Source organism: Salmo salar, chromosome ssa04 (genome assembly GCF_905237065.1).
Source record: "Salmo salar chromosome ssa04, Ssal_v3.1, whole genome shotgun sequence".
Lineage (NCBI taxonomy): Eukaryota > Metazoa > Chordata > Actinopteri > Salmoniformes > Salmonidae > Salmo > Salmo salar.
The window spans coordinates 85,801,957-85,820,461 of record NC_059445.1 but is presented as its reverse complement, the minus strand read 5'-3'; the positions used below and the strand labels follow the sequence as shown (position 1 = coordinate 85,820,461).

The window sequence follows — 18,505 nt, the reverse complement described above, 5'->3', positions numbered from 1 at the left end:
CTACTATCTGTTTGAGTTGGTAAACACCCTGAGGTGGTGCATACTGCCACTTGGAGGGTGAGTCATACACATGCATATGAGATAAGTACTGCAGGGCCCAACACAAAGAGAATGCAGAGAATAATTTACCCAACAAGCATCCCTTTACCCAACAAGCATCCCTTTAAACAAAAAGCATCCCTTTACCCAACAAGCGTCCCTTTAAACAAAAAGCATCCCTTTACCCAACAAGCATCCCTTTAAACAAAAAGCATCCCTTTACCCAACAAGCATCCCTTTACCCATCAAGCATCCCTTTAACCCACAAGCATCCCTTTAAACAAAAAGGATCCCTTTACCCAACAAGCATCCCTTTACCCATCAAGCATCCCTTTGAACAAAAATCATTCCTTTACCCACAAGATCTTTCAAACATCCATTACCCAACACATCCCTTTACCCAACAAGCATCCCTTTAAGCAAAAATCATCCCTTTACCCAACTAGCATCCCTTTAAACATAAAGCACAGCAGTGCTGTCCCACACACACACCGTACCCAGGAATATGCCGATAGAGTATCCTTTAGCAATGGGCTTCTCCTGTCTGTCTGAGTGTAGGGGGAAGCAGACCCCGTTACGACCATAGTAGTTCCCAAACAGGTCCTCGTTCATCAGGGGAACCACGGCGATGATGAACCCCAGCACCCAGATAGATAACAGCACCACCTAGTGGGAGGAGATGGTAGCACTAAAGGACACTGGATACCGTAGAATAGAACACAATAGAACAGAATAGAAGAGAACAGAATAGAATATAATAGAACAGGAGAGAATGGAACAGAATATAACAGAACATACCGTGATATAACAGAACAGAATTGAACGTACTAGAATATAACATAACAGAGTAGAACATACTAGAATATAATAGAAGACAATGGAACAGAACATACTACAATAGAATAGAACAGAACAGAATAGAACAGAACATACTAGAATAGAACAGAATAGAACAGAATATACTAGAATAGAATAGAACAGAATAGAACATACTAGAATAGAATAGAACAGAATAGAACAGAATATACTAGAATAGAATAGAACAGAATAGAACAGAATAGAACAGAATATACTAGAATAGAATAGAACAGAATAGAACATACTAGAATAGAATAGAACAGAATAGAACAGAATATACTAGAATAGAATAGAACAGAATAGAACATACTAGAATAGAATAGAACAGAATAGAATAGAACATACTAGAATAGAATAGAACAGAATAGAATAGAATAGAACATACTAGAATAGAATAGAACAGAATAGAATAGAATAGAACATACTAGAATAGAATAGAACAGAATAGAATAGAATAGAACATACTAGAATAGAATAGAACAGAATAGAATAGAATAGAACATACTAGAATAGAATAGAACAGAATAGAATAGAATAGAACATACTAGAATAGAATAGAACAGAATAGAATAGAATAGAACATACTAGAATAGAATAGAACAGAATAGAACATACTAGAATAGAATAGAACAGAATAGAATAGAACATACTAGAATAGAATAGAACAGAATAGAATAGAATAGAACATACTAGAATAGAATAGAACAGAATAGAATAGAATAGAACATACTAGAATAGAATAGAACAGAATAGAACAGAACATACTAGAACAGAACAGAGCATACTAGAATAGAACAGAACAGAATAGAACATACTAGAATAGAATAGAACATACTAGAATAGAATAGAACAGAACATAGTCGAATCAAATAGGACAGAATGGAAAAGAACAGAACAGAACATACTAGAATGGAACATACTAGAATGGAACATACTAGAATAGAACATACTAGAATGGAACATACTAGAATAGAATAGAACATACTAGAATATAATAGAACAGAACATAGTAGAATCGAATAGAACAGAATAGAAAAGAACAAAATAGAACAGAACATACCAGAATAGAACATACCAGAATGGAACATACTAGAATAGAACAGGATAGAAATGCAGTGGTCTCTTTCTCAGACGAGCTCTGTATACACATCAATACACACCAATACACACCAATACACACCAATACACACCAATACACACCAATACACACCAATACACATCAATACACACCAATACACATCAATACACACCAATACACACCAATACACACCAATACACATCAATACACACCAATACACACCAATACACGCCAATACACATCAATACACACAATACACACCAATACACACCAATACACATCAATACACATCAATACACACCAATACACACCAATACACATCAATACACACCAATACACATCAATATACACCAATACGCATCAATATACATCAACACACACCAATACACATCAATATACACCAATACACATCACCATACACCAATACACATCAATACACATCAATATACACCAATACACATCAATATACATCAATATACATCAATACACATCAATACACACCAATACACATCAATATACACCAATACACATCAATATACATCAATACACACCAATACACACCACTATACACCAATATACACCAATACACATCAATATACATCAATATACACCAATACACATCAATACACATCACCATACACCAATACACATCAATACACACCAATACACACCAATACACACCAATACACATCAATACACACCAATACACATCAATATACATCAATACACACCAATACACATCAATATACATCAATACACACCAATACACATCAATATACATCAATACACACCAATACACACAACTATACACCAATATACACCAATACACATCAATATACATCAATATACACCAATACACATCAATACACACCACTATACACCAATATACACCATTACACACCAATACACCTTAATACACGCCAATACACATCACTACAAAACAATACACATCAATATACAGCAATACACATCACTACACCATATACACACAATACACATCACTACACCATATACACACAATACACATCACTACACCATATACACACAATACACATCACTACACTATATACACACAATACAGATCACTACACCATATACACACAATACACATCTCTACACCATATGCATCAGTACACATCGATACACATTAATACACATCATTACACATCAATATACAGCAATGCACATCACTTCATATCAATATACATCAGTATACTGTCACGCTTGTGTGTAGGAATGGACCAAAGCGCCGCGTGAATATCGTTCCACATCTTTTATTAGAAAGTGAATCTTAGCCAAACAAACACTAAACTACAAACAAAACACAAACCGTGACGAAAGAGGTGCAACATGAACCAACTCTAAATAATCTCCCACAAACACAGGTAGGGGAAAAAACAACGACTTAAATATGATCCCCAATTAGAGACAACGATGACCAGCTGCCTCTAATTGGGGATCATCCCAAAATCCCAACATAGAAAAAATAAACTAGAACCAAAACAACATAGAAATAAATAAACTAGATAAACCCCCCCCCAATCACGCCATGACCTACTCTACCATAGAAAATAAGAGTACTCTATGGTCAGGACGTGACATATACACTATACACATCAATAACACCAATACACACCAATACACACCAATACACATCAATACACACCAATACACACCAATACACACCAATACACATCAATACACACCAATACACACCAATACACGCCAATACACATCAATACACACAATACACACCAATACACACCAATACACATCAATACACATCAATACACACCAATACACACCAATACACATCAATACACACCAATACACATCAATACACACCAATACACATCAATATACACCAATACGCATCAATATACATCAACACACACCAATACACATCAATATACACCAATACACATCAATACACATCACCATACACCAATACACATCAATACACATCAATATACACCAATACACATCAATATACATCAATATACATCAATACACATCAATACACACCAATACACATCAATATACACCAATACACATCAATATACATCAATACACACCAATACACACCACTATACACCAATATACACCAATACACATCAATATACATCAATATACACCAATACACATCAATACACATCACCATACACCAATACACATCAATACACACCAATACACACCAATACACACCAATACACATCAATACACACCAATACACATCAATATACATCAATACACATCAATACACACCAATACACATCAATATACACCAATACACATCAATATACATCAATACACACCAATACACACCACTATACACCAATATACACCAATACACATCAATATACATCAATATACACCAATACACATCAATACACACCACTATACACCAATATACACCATTACACACCAATACACCTCAATACACGCCAATACACACCACTACAAAACAATACACATCAATATACAGCAATACACATCACTACACCATATACACACAATACACATCACTACACCATATACACACAATACACATCACTACACCATATACACACAATACACATCACTACACTATATACACACAATACAGATCACTACACCATATACACACAATACACATCTCTACACCATATGCATCAGTACACATCGATACACATTAATACACATCATTACACATCAATATACAGCAATGCACATCACTTCATATCAATATACATCAGTATACTGTCACGCTTGTGTGTAGGAATGGACCAAAGCGCCGCGTGAATATCGTTCCACATCTTTTATTAGAAAGTGAATCTTAGCCAAACAAACAATAAATTACAAACAAAAACACAAACCGTGACGAAAGAGGTGCAACATGAACCAACTCTAAATAATCTCCCACAAACACAGGTAGGGGAAAAAACAACGACTTAAATATGATCCCCAATTAGAGACAACGATGACCAGCTGCCTCTAATTGGGGATCATACAAAAATCCCAACATAGAAAAAATAAACTAGAACCAAAACAACATAGAAATAAATAAACTACCATAGAAAATAAGAGCACTCTATGGTCAGGACGTGACATATACACTATACACATCAATAACACAGCAATATACACATCAAAACATTAAAAGAAAAACACATAAAACACAATAATAGAAAAACACATTCTTCAGTAAAGGTCCTTTTGAATTGAGGCACCAATTCATCACATTTTAGAAAGCCTTAGAGATAAATAAGGAGGCAGCGTAGCTTAGTGGATAGAGCGTTGGACTAGTAAAGAGATAGAGGTAGAGAGATAAAGGTAGGGGGTAGAGAGATAGAGGTAGGGGGTAGAGAGATAGAGGTAGGGGGTAGAGAGATAGAGGTAGGGGGTAGAGAGATAGAGCGTTGGACTAGTAAAGAGATAGAGGTAGAGAGATAAAGGTAGGGGGTAGAGAGATAGAGGTAGGGGGTAGAGAGATAGAGGTAGGGGGTAGAGAGATAGAGGTAGGGGTAGAGAGATAGAGGTAGGGGGTAGAGAGATAGAGGTAGAGAGGTAGAGAGATAGAGGTAGAGAGGTAGAGGTAGGGGGTAGAGAGATAGAGGTAGGGGGTAGAGAGATAGAGGTAGGGGGTAGAGAGATAGAGGTAGGGGGTGGAGAGATAGAGGTAGGGGGTTAGAGAGATAGAGGTAGGGGGGTAGAGAGATAGAGGTAGGGGTAGGGGGTAGAGAGATAGAGGTAGGGGTTAGAGAGATAGAGGTAGGGGGTAGAGAGATAGAGGTAGGGGGTAGAGAGATAGAGGTAGGGGATAGAGAGAGATAGAGGTAGGGGGAAGAGAGATAGAGGTAGGGGTTAGAGAGATAGAGGTAGGGGGTAGAGAGATAGAGGTCGGGGTGGAGAGATAGAGGTAGTGGGTAGAGAGATAGAGGTAGGGGGTAGAGAGATAGAGGTAGGGGGTAGAGAGATAGAGGTAGGGGGGTAGAGAGATAGAGGTAGGGGTAGAGAGGTAGAGGTAGGGGGTAGAGAGATAGAGGTAGGGGGTAGAGAGATAGAGGTAGGGGGTAGAGAGATAGAGGTAGGGGTAGAGAGATAGAGGTAGGGGTAGAGAGATAGAGGTAGAGGGTAGAGAGATAGAGGTAGGGGGGTAGAGAGATAGAGGTAGGGGTAGAGAGATAGAGGTAGAGAGGTAGAGAGATAGAGGTAGGGGGTAGAGAGATAGAGGTATGGGGTAGAGAGATAGAGGTAGGGGTTAGAGAGATAGAGGTAGGGGGTAGAGAGATAGAGGTAGGGGTAGAGAGGTAGAGGTAGGGGGTAGAGAGATAGAGGTAGGGGGTAGAGAGATAGAGGTATGGGGTAGAGAGATAGAGGTAGGGGTTAGAGAGATAGAGGTAGGGGGTAGAGAGATAGAGGTAGGGGGTAGAGCTGACAAGGTACAAATCTGTCGTTCTGTCCCCTGAGCAAGGCAGTTAACCCACTGTTCCTAGGCCGTCATTGTAAATAAGAATTTGTTTTTAACTGACTTAACTGCCTTGTTAAATAAAGGTTGAATAAATAAAAAGCAGGTTTTCAGTGGAGATTGATGGGATCTCCAGAGTCAGCCGTCAGAGTTAGCCATCCCTGAGACCAGGTACGGCGGAGGTTTACGCCGGAAGGCTTTATAAACATGAAGAGCGCAATGTATCGATCTACGAGATTTCAAAAAGGGCCTGTTATGTCAGCTTCCCGTGGTAATGACATGTTTACGACCTGTTATAGCAGGTTTACGTACTGTTTAAGCACCAGAGTTTGTAGTTGGTCTGGTTGTAAGTTATAACCTGTTCATGACCTTGTTATAGCAGGTTTAAGTAGTGTTATAGCAGGTGAATGTAGTGTGACTTACCGCAGTCTGTAATTTTCCAGGTCTCAGGTGACTGAAGGGAAACACTATGACCAGGAATTTCTCCAGAGTTAGATAGGTCAGCAGCAGAACTGATACCTGGAACAGTATTAGAGTTACAAACACACAGCTCAGACAGGACAGCTCTCTACAGCCTGTCTGTCTGTCTGTCTGTCTGTCTGTCTGTCTGTCTGTCTGTCTGTCTGTCTGTCTGTCTGTCTGTCTGTCTGTCTGTCTGTCTGTCTGTCTGCCTGCCTGCCTGCCTGCCTGCCTGCCTGCCTGCCTGCCTGCCTGTCTGCCTGTCTGCCTGTCTGTCTGTCTGTCCGTCTGTCTGTCTGAAGGGACTCAGGCTGCTAGAACAGAGTGATCCTCCAGACTTCTGGGGAAGTGTTAAAATGCACCAGGATGAGAAGGAACAGGTTAAAAACTCAGTCTGCCTCCCAAATGGACTCCTGCCTCCTAAATGGCCCCCTGCCACCCAAATGCCCCCCTGCCTCCTAAATGGCCACCTGCCTCAACAATGGCCCCCTGCCTCCTAAATGCCCCCCTGCCTCCTAAATGGCCCCCCTGCCTCCTAAATGGGCCCCCTGCCTCCTAAATGGCCCCCTGCCTCCTAAATGGCCCACTGCCACCTAAATGGCTCTCCTGCCTCCTAAATGGCCCTCTGCCTACTAAATTGCCCTCTGCCTCCTAAATGGCCCACTGCCTCCTAAATGGCCCCCCTGCCTCCCAAATGGCCCCCCTGCCTCCTAAATGGCCCCCTGCCTCTTAAATGGACCCCTGCCACCTAAATGGACCCCTGCCACCTAAATGGCCCCCTGTCTCCTAAATGGCCCCCCTGCCTCCTAAATGGCCCCCCTGCCTCCCAAATGGCCTCCTGCCTCCTAAATGGCCCCCCTGCCTCCTAAATGGCCCCCTGCCTCCCAAATGGCCCCCTGCCTCCTAAATGGCCCCCCTGCCTCCTAAATGGCCCTTTGCCTCATAAACGGCCCTCTGCCTCCTAAATGGCCCCCCTGCCTCCTAAATGCCCCCCCTTCCTCCTAAATGGCCCCCCTGCCTCCTAAATGGCCCCCTGCCTCCTAAATGGACCCCTTGCCTCCTAAATGGCCCCCTGCCTCCTAAATGGACCCCTGCCACCTAAATGGCCCCCCTGCCTCCTAAATGGACCCCTGCCACCTAAATGGCCCCCTGCCTCCTAAATGGCCCCCCTGCCTCCTAAACGGCCCCCCTGCCTCCTAAACGGCCCCCCTGCCTCCTTAATGGCCCCCCTGCCTCCTAAATGGCCCCCTGCCACCTAAATGCCCCCTGCCTCCTAAATGGCCCCCCTGCCTCCTAAATGGCCCCCTGCCTCCTAAATGGCCCTCCTGCCTCCTAAATGGCCCCCCTGCCTCCTAAATGGCCCCCTGCCTCATAAATGGCCCCCTGCCTCCTAAATGGCCCCCCTGCCTCCTAAATGGCCCCCCTGCCTCCTAAATGGCCCCCTGCCTCCTAAATGGCCCCCCTACCTCCTAAATGGCCCCCTGCCTCCTAAATGGCCCCCTGCCTCCCTAAATGGCCCCCTGCCACCTAAATGCCCCCTGCCTCCTAAATGGCCCCCTGCCTCCTAAATGGCCCCCTGCCACCTAAATGGCCCCCTGCCTCCTAAATGGACCCCTTGCCTCCTAAATGGACCCCTGCCTCTTAAATGGACCCCTGCCACCTAAATGGCCCCCTGCCTCCTAAATGGACCCCTGCCACCTAAATGGCCCCCTGCCTCCTAAATGCCCCCCCTGCCTCCCTAAACGGCCCCCCTGCCTCCTAAACGGCCCCCTGCCTCCTTAATGGCCCCCTGCCTCTTAAATGGACCCCTGCCACCTAAATGCCCCCTGCCTCCTAAATTGCCCCCTGCCTCCTAAATGGCCCCTGCCTCCTAGATGGCCCCCCTGCCTCCTAGATGGCTCCCCTGCCTCCTAAATGGCCCCCCTGCCTCCTAAATGGCCCTCTGCCTCCTAAATGGCCCCCCTGCCTCCTAAATGGCCCCCCTGCCTCCTAAATGGCCCCCCTGCCTCCTAAATGGCCCCCTGCCTCCTAAATGGCCCCCTGCCTCCTAAATGCCCCCTGCCACCTAAATGTTCCCCTGCCTCCTAAATGGGCCCCCTGCCTCCTAAATGGCCCCCTGCCTCCCTAAATGGCCCCCTGCCTCCTAAATGGCCCCCCTGCCTCCTAAATGGCCCCCTGCCTCCCAAATGGCCCCCCTGCCTCCCAAATGGCCCCCCTGCCACCTAAATGGCCCTCCTGCCTCCCTAAATGGCCCCCCTGCCTCCTAAATGGCCCTCTGCCTCCTAAATGGCCCTCTGCCTCCTAAATGGCCCCCCTGCCTCCTAAATGGCCCCCTGCCTCCTAAATGGCCCCCCTTCCTCCTAAATGGCCACCCTGCCTCCCAAATGCCCCCCTGCCTCCCAAATGGCCCCCCTGCCTCCTAACTGGCCCTCCTGCCTCCTAAATGCCCCCCTGCCTCCTAGATGGCCCCCCTGCCTCCTAAATGGCCTCCTGCCTCCTAAATGCCCCCCTGCCTCCTAACTTGCCCTCCTGCCTCCTAAATTGCCCCCCTGCCTCCTAAATGGCCCTCTGCCTCCTAAATGGCCCTCTGCCTCCTAAATGGCCCCCTGCCTCCTAAATGCCCCCCTGCCTCCTAAATGGCCCCCCTGCCTCCCAAATGGCCCCCCTGCCTCCTAGATGGCCCCCTGCCTCCTAAATGCCCTCCTGCCTCCTAAATGGCCCCCCTGCCTCCTAAATGGCCCCCCTGCCTCCTAAATGGCCCCCCCTTCCTCCTAAATGGCCCCCCTGCCTCCCAAATGCCCCCCTGCCTCCTAAATGGCCCCCCTGCCTCCTAACTGGCCCTCCTGCCTCCTAAATGGCCCCCTGCCTCCTAGATGGCCCCCCTGCCTCCTAAATGGCCTCCTGCCTCCTAAATGGCCCCCTGCCTCCTAAATGGCCCCCTGCCTCTTAAATGGCCCCCCTGCCTCCTAAATGGCCCCCCTGCCTCCTAAATGGCCCCCCTGCCTCCCAAATGGCCCCCCTGCCTCCTAGATGGCCCCCCTTCCTCCTAAATGGCCCCCTGCCTCCTAAATGGCCCTCTGCCTCCTAAATGGCCCCCTGCCTCCTAAATGTCCCCCTGCCTCCTAAATGCCCCCTGCCTCCTAAATGGCCCCCCTGCCTCCTAAATGCCCCCCTGCCTCCTAAATGGCCCCCCTGCCTCCTAAATGGCCCTCTGCCTCCCAAATGGCCCCCCTGCCTCCTAAATGGCCCTCCTGCCTCCCAAATGGCCCCCTGCCTCCTAGATGGCCCCCCTGCCACCTAAATGCCCCCCTGCCTCCTAAATGGCCCCCTGCCACCTTAATGGCCCCCTGCCTCCTAGATGCCCCCCCTGTATCCTAAATGGCCCCCTGCCTCCTAAATTGCACCCTAAAGTAGTACACGATATAAGGAACAGAGTGCCAATTGGAACACATATATTTTGAGGGGAAATATATAAAAAATATTATGAGTTGGCCCTGGAGACAGATCAGGACGTTCTGGAACAATCAAGGCATCTCTTAGGACTCTCTCACCATCTGCAGGTGTGTGTGTGTGTGTGTGTGTGTGTGTGTGTGTGTGTGTGTGTGTGTGTGTGTGTGTGTGTGCTTGCGCGTGTTAATTCACCTCTGAGGAGAGCATAGCCAGGAAGCCGATGGTTCGACATTCCACACTCTCCATCCACAGGAGAGCGTTACGATTGTACTCCCCTCGGAACTTCACGTCAAACACACCGACAAAGAACAGGTACACTCCCATCAGACAGTCTGCACCTGAAGGGGGGAGAGAGAGAGAGAGAGAGAGAGAGAGAGAGAGAGAGAGAGAGACAGAGAGAGAGACAGAGAGAGAGACAGAGAGAGAGAGACAGAGAGAGTGAGAGAGAGACAGAGAGAGACAGAGAGACAGAGAGAGAGAGAGAGAGAGACAGAGAGAGAGACAGAGAGAGAGACAGAGACAGAGACAGAGAGCGAGAGAGAGAGCAAGAGAGACAGAGAGACAGAGAGAGAGACAGAGAGAGAGAGACAGAGACAGAGACAGAGAGAGAGACAGAGACAGAGACAGAGAGAGAGACAGAGACAGAGAGAGAGACAGAGACAGAGACAGAGAGAGAGAGAGAGCAAGAGAGAGAGAGAGAGACAGAGAGATTGGATTAGACAGTGCTATAATAACTTTCCAGATCGGTCTTCTTCTACTACCTGTATGAGTTGGTAAACAACCTGAGGGAGGTGCATACTGCCACCTGGAGGGTGTTGTTTGAACAGGAATAAAAGCCAAGGTTGACTATTTTCTGCCACCTGCAGCTGTAGAATGTTTGCTCACAAGTATAATTCATTAACTGATCCCTCCTAATGACCTGGATGGAAGTACGTGATCCTTCCTTAACCCATAGGAAGTCCCACCCAGTTGACTACTTCAAAATGATGAAAGTCCTCAATGGCGCTGCCCCAATACCTAAAACGGGCTTCTGGGCACTACAGGCCTCTATCTATCTCTCTGATTAAACCCTACTTCATCTTCTCACTTTGTAGCGATTCAATGCTCAGTTTCCCATTCCACATTAGTGCTCTCATGTGTGTCTGATGACAAGTTGCCAGCTTGTTAGACTGTCTTAAGTATTAGAGGTAGAGAGAGAGAGAGAGAGAGAGAGAGAGAGAGAGAGAGAGAGAGAGAGAGAGAGAGAGAGAGAGAGAGGGTAGAGAGGTAGAGGTATGGGGTAGAGAGGTATGGGGTAGAGAGGTAGAGAGGTAGAGAGAGAGAGAGAGAGAGAGAGCGAGAGAGCGAGAGAGCGAGAGAGAGAGAGAGAGAGAGAGAGAGAGAGAGAGAGAGAGAGAGAGAGAGAGAGAGAGAGAGAGAGAGAGAGAAAATCACTAGTGCAAAATTTCAATTGGCTATATTAAAACTGTTTAATTTGATCCTGAGTGTAGATTATTTCCCAGACATCTGGAATCAAGGACTCATAACCCCAGTCTTTAAGAACGGAGACAAATTTGACCCTAACAATTACAGAGGCATTTGTGTGAACAGTAACCTGGGGAAGGTTTTCTGTAGTATCATCAATGTAAGAGTTCTAAACTTCCTTAATAAGCACAATGTCTTGAGTAAAAGCCAAATTGGATTTATACCAAAACATCGCACAACTGATCATATTTACACCTTACACACCCTGATAGATATAATACCAAAATATACGCTTGCTTTATCGACTTCCAAAAAGCATTTGATTCTATTTGGCATACAGGACTGTTCTACAAAGTTATTGAAAGTGGTGTAATGGGTAAAACATATGACATAATTAAATCAATGTATACTGGCAATAAGTGCAGCATTAAAATTGGTAAGAAAATAACAGAATTCTTTAACAAGGGGCGGGGCCTTCGTCAGGGTTGCAATCTGAGCCCTGCACTCTTCAATATTTACATCAACGAATTGGCCACTATTCTAGAAAAATCCTCAGCCCTGGTGTTAGTCTCCACAATTCAGAAGTTAAATGCCTACTCTTCGCAGATGACCTATGCCTGCTGTCACCCATAGCATATGGCCTACAGCAGAGCCTGGACCTGCTAGAGCAGTACTGCCAGACCTGGGCCCTGGCAGTAAACCCCAAAAAGACTAAAATAATGATTTTCCAGAGAAGATCCAGATCTCAGGGAATTAGACCAAAGTTCTCAATTGGTACAAAATATATAGAGTACTGTACACACTACAATTACTTAGGTTTAAAAATAAGCTCAACTGGACACCTTAATGAGGCAGTGAATGAACTGAGAGAGAAAGCAAGCAGGGCATTCTACGCCATTAAAAAGCAAATTCAAATTGAAATACCTATTAAAATTTGTCTAAAACTAATTGAATATGTCATTGAACCAATTGCACTTTATGGCAGCGAGGTGTGGGGTCCACATGCAATAAAAAGATTTCATCAAATGGGACAAACACCCCATTGAAACCCTGCATGCAGAGTTCTGTAAGATTCTCCTACATGTCCAGAGGAAAACTACAAACCCTGCATGCAGGGCAGAATTAGGCCAATATCCACTAATAATAAAAACTCAAAAAAGAGCAATTAAGTTTTGGAAACATCTAAAATACAGTGACCCCCTCTCATATCATTACCAAGCCCTGCAATGCCAAGAGCTGAGCAAAGAAAATAGTCCCCTCATCCAGCTGGTCCTGGGGCTGAGTTCACAAACCTGTTCTACTAACTAAGCCCCCTCTCCAGCTGGTCCTGGGCTGGTTCACTACCTTTCTACTAACACATTGAAGCCTCAGGACCAGAACATCCAATCAATCAGAATAAACCAAATTACAACACAGTCAAAACAAAACTACATTGCTTATTGGGAAACACAAGCACAAACACAAAGCAAAATGCAGTGCTATCTGGCCCTAAATCGACAGTACACTATGGCTAAATATTTGACCATGGTTACTGATCAAAACCTTAGAAAACCTTGACAAAGTACAGGCTCAGTGAGCACAGCATTGCCATTGAGAAGGGTAGACGCAGGAAAACCTGGCTCCCTGTAGAGGAAAGGCTGTGCAACCACTGCACAACAGCAGAATCTGAGACGGAGCTGCATTTCCTGACAAAATGTAAAAAATATAAAACAATTAGAGAGTGTCATTTCCCCAAATTTGAAACCCTTATTCAAGGTTTTAAAGACCTCTCTGATGAGGATAGGCTACCCGTCCTGGTGGGTGGAGGACGCAGAGAGCTGTGTGTTGGCAGCGCACTACATTGCTGCCTGCCATAAGTTGAGGGACAGTGTCTGACAGACCGATAAACCTGCACATGTACTCTACTGTATGCTTATTGTTATTGTTGAATGTGTTGGTTATTTTGACCCTTGGTTATTGTTGTTACTGTTGTCCCGTTGACAATTTTGATTCTCATTTTTATTTATTTTTTATATTGTAAATATACAAAATAAGCTTTGGCAATATGTACATTGTTACGTCATGCCAATAAAGTGAATTGAATTGAATTGAATTGAATTGAGAGAGAGAGAGGTAGAGGTGGAGAGGTAGAGGTAGGAGGTAGAGAGATAGAGGTAGGGGTAGAGAGATAGAGGTAGGGGGTAGAGAGATAGAGGTAGGGGGTAGAGAGATAGAGGTAGGGGGTAGAGAGATAGAGGTAGGGGTAGAGAGGTAGAGGTAGGGGGTAGAGAGGTAGAGGTAGGGGGTAGAGAGATAGAGGTAGGGGTAGAGAGGTAGAGGTAGAGGTAGAGGTAGAGAGGTAGAGGTACGGGGGTAGAGAGATAGAGGTAGGGGTAGAGAGGTAGAGGTAGAGGTAGAGAGATAGAGGTAGAGAGGTAGAGAGATAGAGATATTTAGATCTGCCTGGTCTGCTGAGTGTCATTTAGACCTGCCTGGCCTGCTGAGGCATTTACCTTGACTGAGCTCTACACTGAGGAGATAGATGAGGGAGCTGGAAGGATCTGGCCACCTGGACATAGAGAGTTAAGGCTGCATAATCAAATCAGGTTTTCTACTTTTATTACAACAGGTGTAGACTTTACCCAACAATGCAGAGTTAAAAAATAAGAAAACATTAGAAAACAAGAAAAAAAGGAAATAAAAATAACGGTAACGAGGATGTACAAAAAATACATATATAGACACTAATATATTATATATACAATATACAGTCGTGGTCAAAAGTTTTGAGAATGACACAAATATTAATTTTCACAAAGTTTGCTACTTCAGTGTCTTTAGATATTTTTCTCAGATGTTACTATGGAATACTGAAGTATAATTACAAGCATTTCATAAGTGTCAAAGGCTTTTATTGACAATTACATGAAGTTGATGCAAAGAGTCAATATCTGCAGTGTTGACCCTTCTTTTTCAAGACCTCTGCAATCCGCCCTGGCATGCTGTCAATTAACTCCTGGGCCACATCCTGATTGATGGCAGACCATTCTTGCATAATCAATGCTTGGAGTTTGTCAGAATTTGTGAGTTTTTGTTTGTCCACCCGCCTCCTGAGGATTGACCACAAGTTCTCAATGGGATTAAGGTCTGGGGAGTTTCCTGGCCATGGACCCAAAATATCAATGTTTTGTTCCCCGAGCCACTTAGTTATCACTTCTGCCTTAAGGCAAGGTGCTCCATCATGCTGGAAAAGGCATTGTTCGTCACCAAACTGTTCCTGGATGGTTGGGAGAAGTTGCTCTCAGAGGATGTGTTGGTACCATTCTTTATTCATGGCTGTGTTCTTAGGCAAAATTGTGAGTCAGCCCACTCCCTTGGCTGAGAAGCAACCCCACACATGAATGGTCTCAGGATGCTTTACTGTTGGCATGACACAGGACTGATGGCAGCGCTCACCTTGTCTTCTCCGGACAACGTTTTTTCGAGATGCCCAAAACAATCGGAAAGGGGATTCATCAGAGAAAATGACTTTACCCCAGTCCTCAGCAATCCAATCCTTGTACCTTTTGCAGAATGTCAGTCTGTCCCTGATGTTTTTCCTGGAGAGAAATGGCTTCTTTGCTGCCCTTCTTGACACCAGACCACCCTCCAAAAGTCTTCGCCTCACTGTGCATGCAGATGCACTCACACCTGCCTGCTGCCATTCCTGAGCAAGCTCTGTACTTGGTGGTGCCCCGATCCCGCAGCTGAATCAACTTTAGGAGACGGTCTTGGCGCTTGCTGGACTTTCTTGGGCGCCCTGAAGCCTTCTTCACAACAATTGACCTGCTCTCCTTGAAGTTCTTGATGATCCGATAAATGGTTGATTTAGGTGCAATCTTACTGGCAGCCTGTGAAGCCTGTGAAGCCCTTTTTGTGCAAAGCAATGATGACGGCACATGTTTCCTTGCAGGGTAACCATGGTTGACAGAGGAAGAACAATGATTCCAAGCACCACCCTCCTTTTGAAGCTTCCAGTCTGTTATTTGAACTCAATCAGCATGCCAGAGTGATCTCCAGCCTTGTCCTTGTCAACACTCACACCTGTGTTAACGAGAGAATCACTGACATGATGTCAGCTGGTCCTTTTGTGGCAGGGCTGAAATGCAGTGGAAATGTTTTTGCGGGGATTCAGTTCATTTGCATGGCAAAGAGGGACTTTGCAATTAATTGCAATTCATCTGATCACTCTTCATAACATTCTGGAGTATATGCAAATTGCCATCATACATACTGAGGCAGCAGACTGTGAAAATTTAAATTTGTGTCATTCTCAAAACTTTTGGCCACGACTGTAGAATAACGAGGATGTACAAATAATATATATATTAAACACACTAATATATTATATACAATAACGAGGCTATATTTACTGCTCAAAAAAATAAAGGGAACACTAAAATAACACATCCTAGATCTGAATGAATGAAATAATCTTATTAAATACTTTTTTCTTTACATAGTTGAATGTGCTGACAACAAAATCACAAAAAAATTATCAATGGAAATCCAATTTATCAACCCATGGAGGTCTGGATTTTGGGTCACACTCAAAATTAAAGTGGAAAACCACACTACAGGCTGATCCAACTTTGATGTAATGTCCTTAAAACAAGTCAAAATGAGGCTCAGTAGTGTGTGTGGCCTCCACTTGCCTGTATGACCTCCCTACAATGCCTGGGCATGCTCCTGATGAGGTGGCAGATGGTCTCCTGAGGGATCTCCTCCCAGACCTGGACTAAAGCATCTGCCAACTCCTGGACAGTCTGTGGTGCAACGTGGCGTTGGTGGATGGAGCGAGACATGATGTCCCAGATGTGCTCAATTGGATTCAGGTCTGGGGAACGGGCGGGCCAGTCCATAGCATCAATGCCTTCCTCTTGCAGGAACTGCTGACACACTCCAGCCACATGAGGTCTAGCATTGTCTTGCATTAGGAGGAACCCAGGGCCAACCGCACCAGCATATGGTCTCACAAGGGGTCTGAGGATCTCATCTCGGTACCTAATGGCAGTCAGGCTACCTCTGGGGAGCACATGGAGGGCTGTGCGGCCCCTCCAAAAAATGCCACCCCACACCATGACTGACCCACCGCCAAACCGGTCATACTGGAGGATGTTGCAGGCAGCAGAACGTTCTCCACGGCGTCTCCAGACTCTGTCACGTCTGTCACGTGCTCAGTGTGAACCTGCTTTCATCTGTGAAGAGCACAGGGCGCCAGTGGCGAATTTGCCAATCTTGGTGTTCTCTGGCAAATGCAAAACGTCCTGCACGGTGTTGGGCTGTAAGCACAACCCCCACCTGTGGATGTCGGGCCCTCATACCACCCTCATGGAGTCTGTTTCTGACCGTTTGAGCAGACACATGCACATTTGTGGACTGCTGGAGGTCATTTTGCAGGGCTCTGGCAGTGCTCCTCCTGCTCCTCCTTGCACAAAGGCTGAGGTAGCGGTCCTGCTGCTGGGTTGTTGCCCTCCTATGGCCTCCTCCACGTCTCCTGATGTACTGGCCTGTCTCCTGGTAGCGCCTCCATGCTCTGGACACTACGCTGACAGACACAGCAAACCTTCTTGCCACAGCTCGCATTGATGTGCCATCCTGGATGAGCTGCACTACCTGAGCCACTTGTGTGGGTTGTAGACTCCGTCTCATGCTACCACTAGAGTGAAAGCACCGCCAGCATTCAAAAGTGACCAAAACATCAGCCAGGAAGCATAGGAACTGAGAAGTGGTCTGTGGTCCCCACCTGCAGAACCACTCCTTTATTGGGGGTGTCTTGCTAATTGCCTATAATTTCCACCTGTTGTCTATTCCATTTGCACAACAGCATGTGAAATTTATTGTCAATCAGTGTTGCTTCCTAAGTGGACAGTTTGATTTCACAGAAGTGTGATTGACTTGGAGTTACATTGTGTTGTTTAAGTGTTCCCTTTATTTTTTTTGAGCAGTGTATATACATATATATATATATAGAACTGTATATATACAGTTGAAGTCGAAAGTTTACATACACCTTAGCCAAATACATTTAAACTCAGTTTTTCACAATTCCTGACATTTGATCCCAGTAAGAATTCCCTGTTTTAGGTCAGTTAGGATCACCACTTTGTTTTAAGAATGTGAAATGTCAGAATAATAGTAGAGAGAATGATATATTTCAGCTTTTATTTCTTTCATCACATTCCCAGTGGGTCAGAAGTTTACATACACTCAATTAGTATTTGGTAGCATTGCCTTTAAATTGTTTAACTTGGGTCAAACATTTCAGGTAGCCTTCCACAAGCTTCCCACAATAAGTTGGGTGAATTTTGGCCCATTCCTCCTGACAGAGTTGGTGTAACCTAGTCAGGTTTGTAGGTCTCCTTGCTCACACCCTTTTTCAGTTCTGCCCACACATTTTCTATGGGACTGAGGTCAGGGCTTTGTGATGGCCACTCCAATACCTTGCCTTTGTTGTCCTTAAGCCATTTTCCACAACTTTGGAAGTATGCTTGGGGTCATTGTCCATTTGGAAGACCCATTTGCGACCAAGCTTTAATAACTTCCTGACTGATGTCTTGAGATGTTGCTTCAATATATACACATCATTGTCCTTTCCTCTGAAGAACCGCTTTATGTACAAAAAGTTGCCAACGCTGAGCCATTCTGCTAGTCAGAGACTCCCAGCCAACAGAACTATACAAAATGGCGTG

General features: G+C 45.0%; 1 protein-coding gene across 1 annotated transcript in view; it reads right to left on the bottom strand.

Annotated features, from left to right (window-relative positions):
* The window catches only part of rxfp2a (relaxin family peptide receptor 2a), a 148,204-nt gene that overhangs the window by 10,416 nt on the left and 119,283 nt on the right, over window positions 1–18,505 (bottom strand). The window contains exons 16-18 of the mRNA XM_045717434.1: window positions 10,524–10,669; window positions 6,846–6,941; window positions 537–705 (exon numbers count right to left, since the gene is read on the bottom strand). Of these exons, the coding sequence (XP_045573390.1) occupies window positions 537–705; window positions 6,846–6,941; window positions 10,524–10,669 (411 nt within the window). The remainder of the gene's footprint in view (window positions 1–536; window positions 706–6,845; window positions 6,942–10,523; window positions 10,670–18,505) is intronic.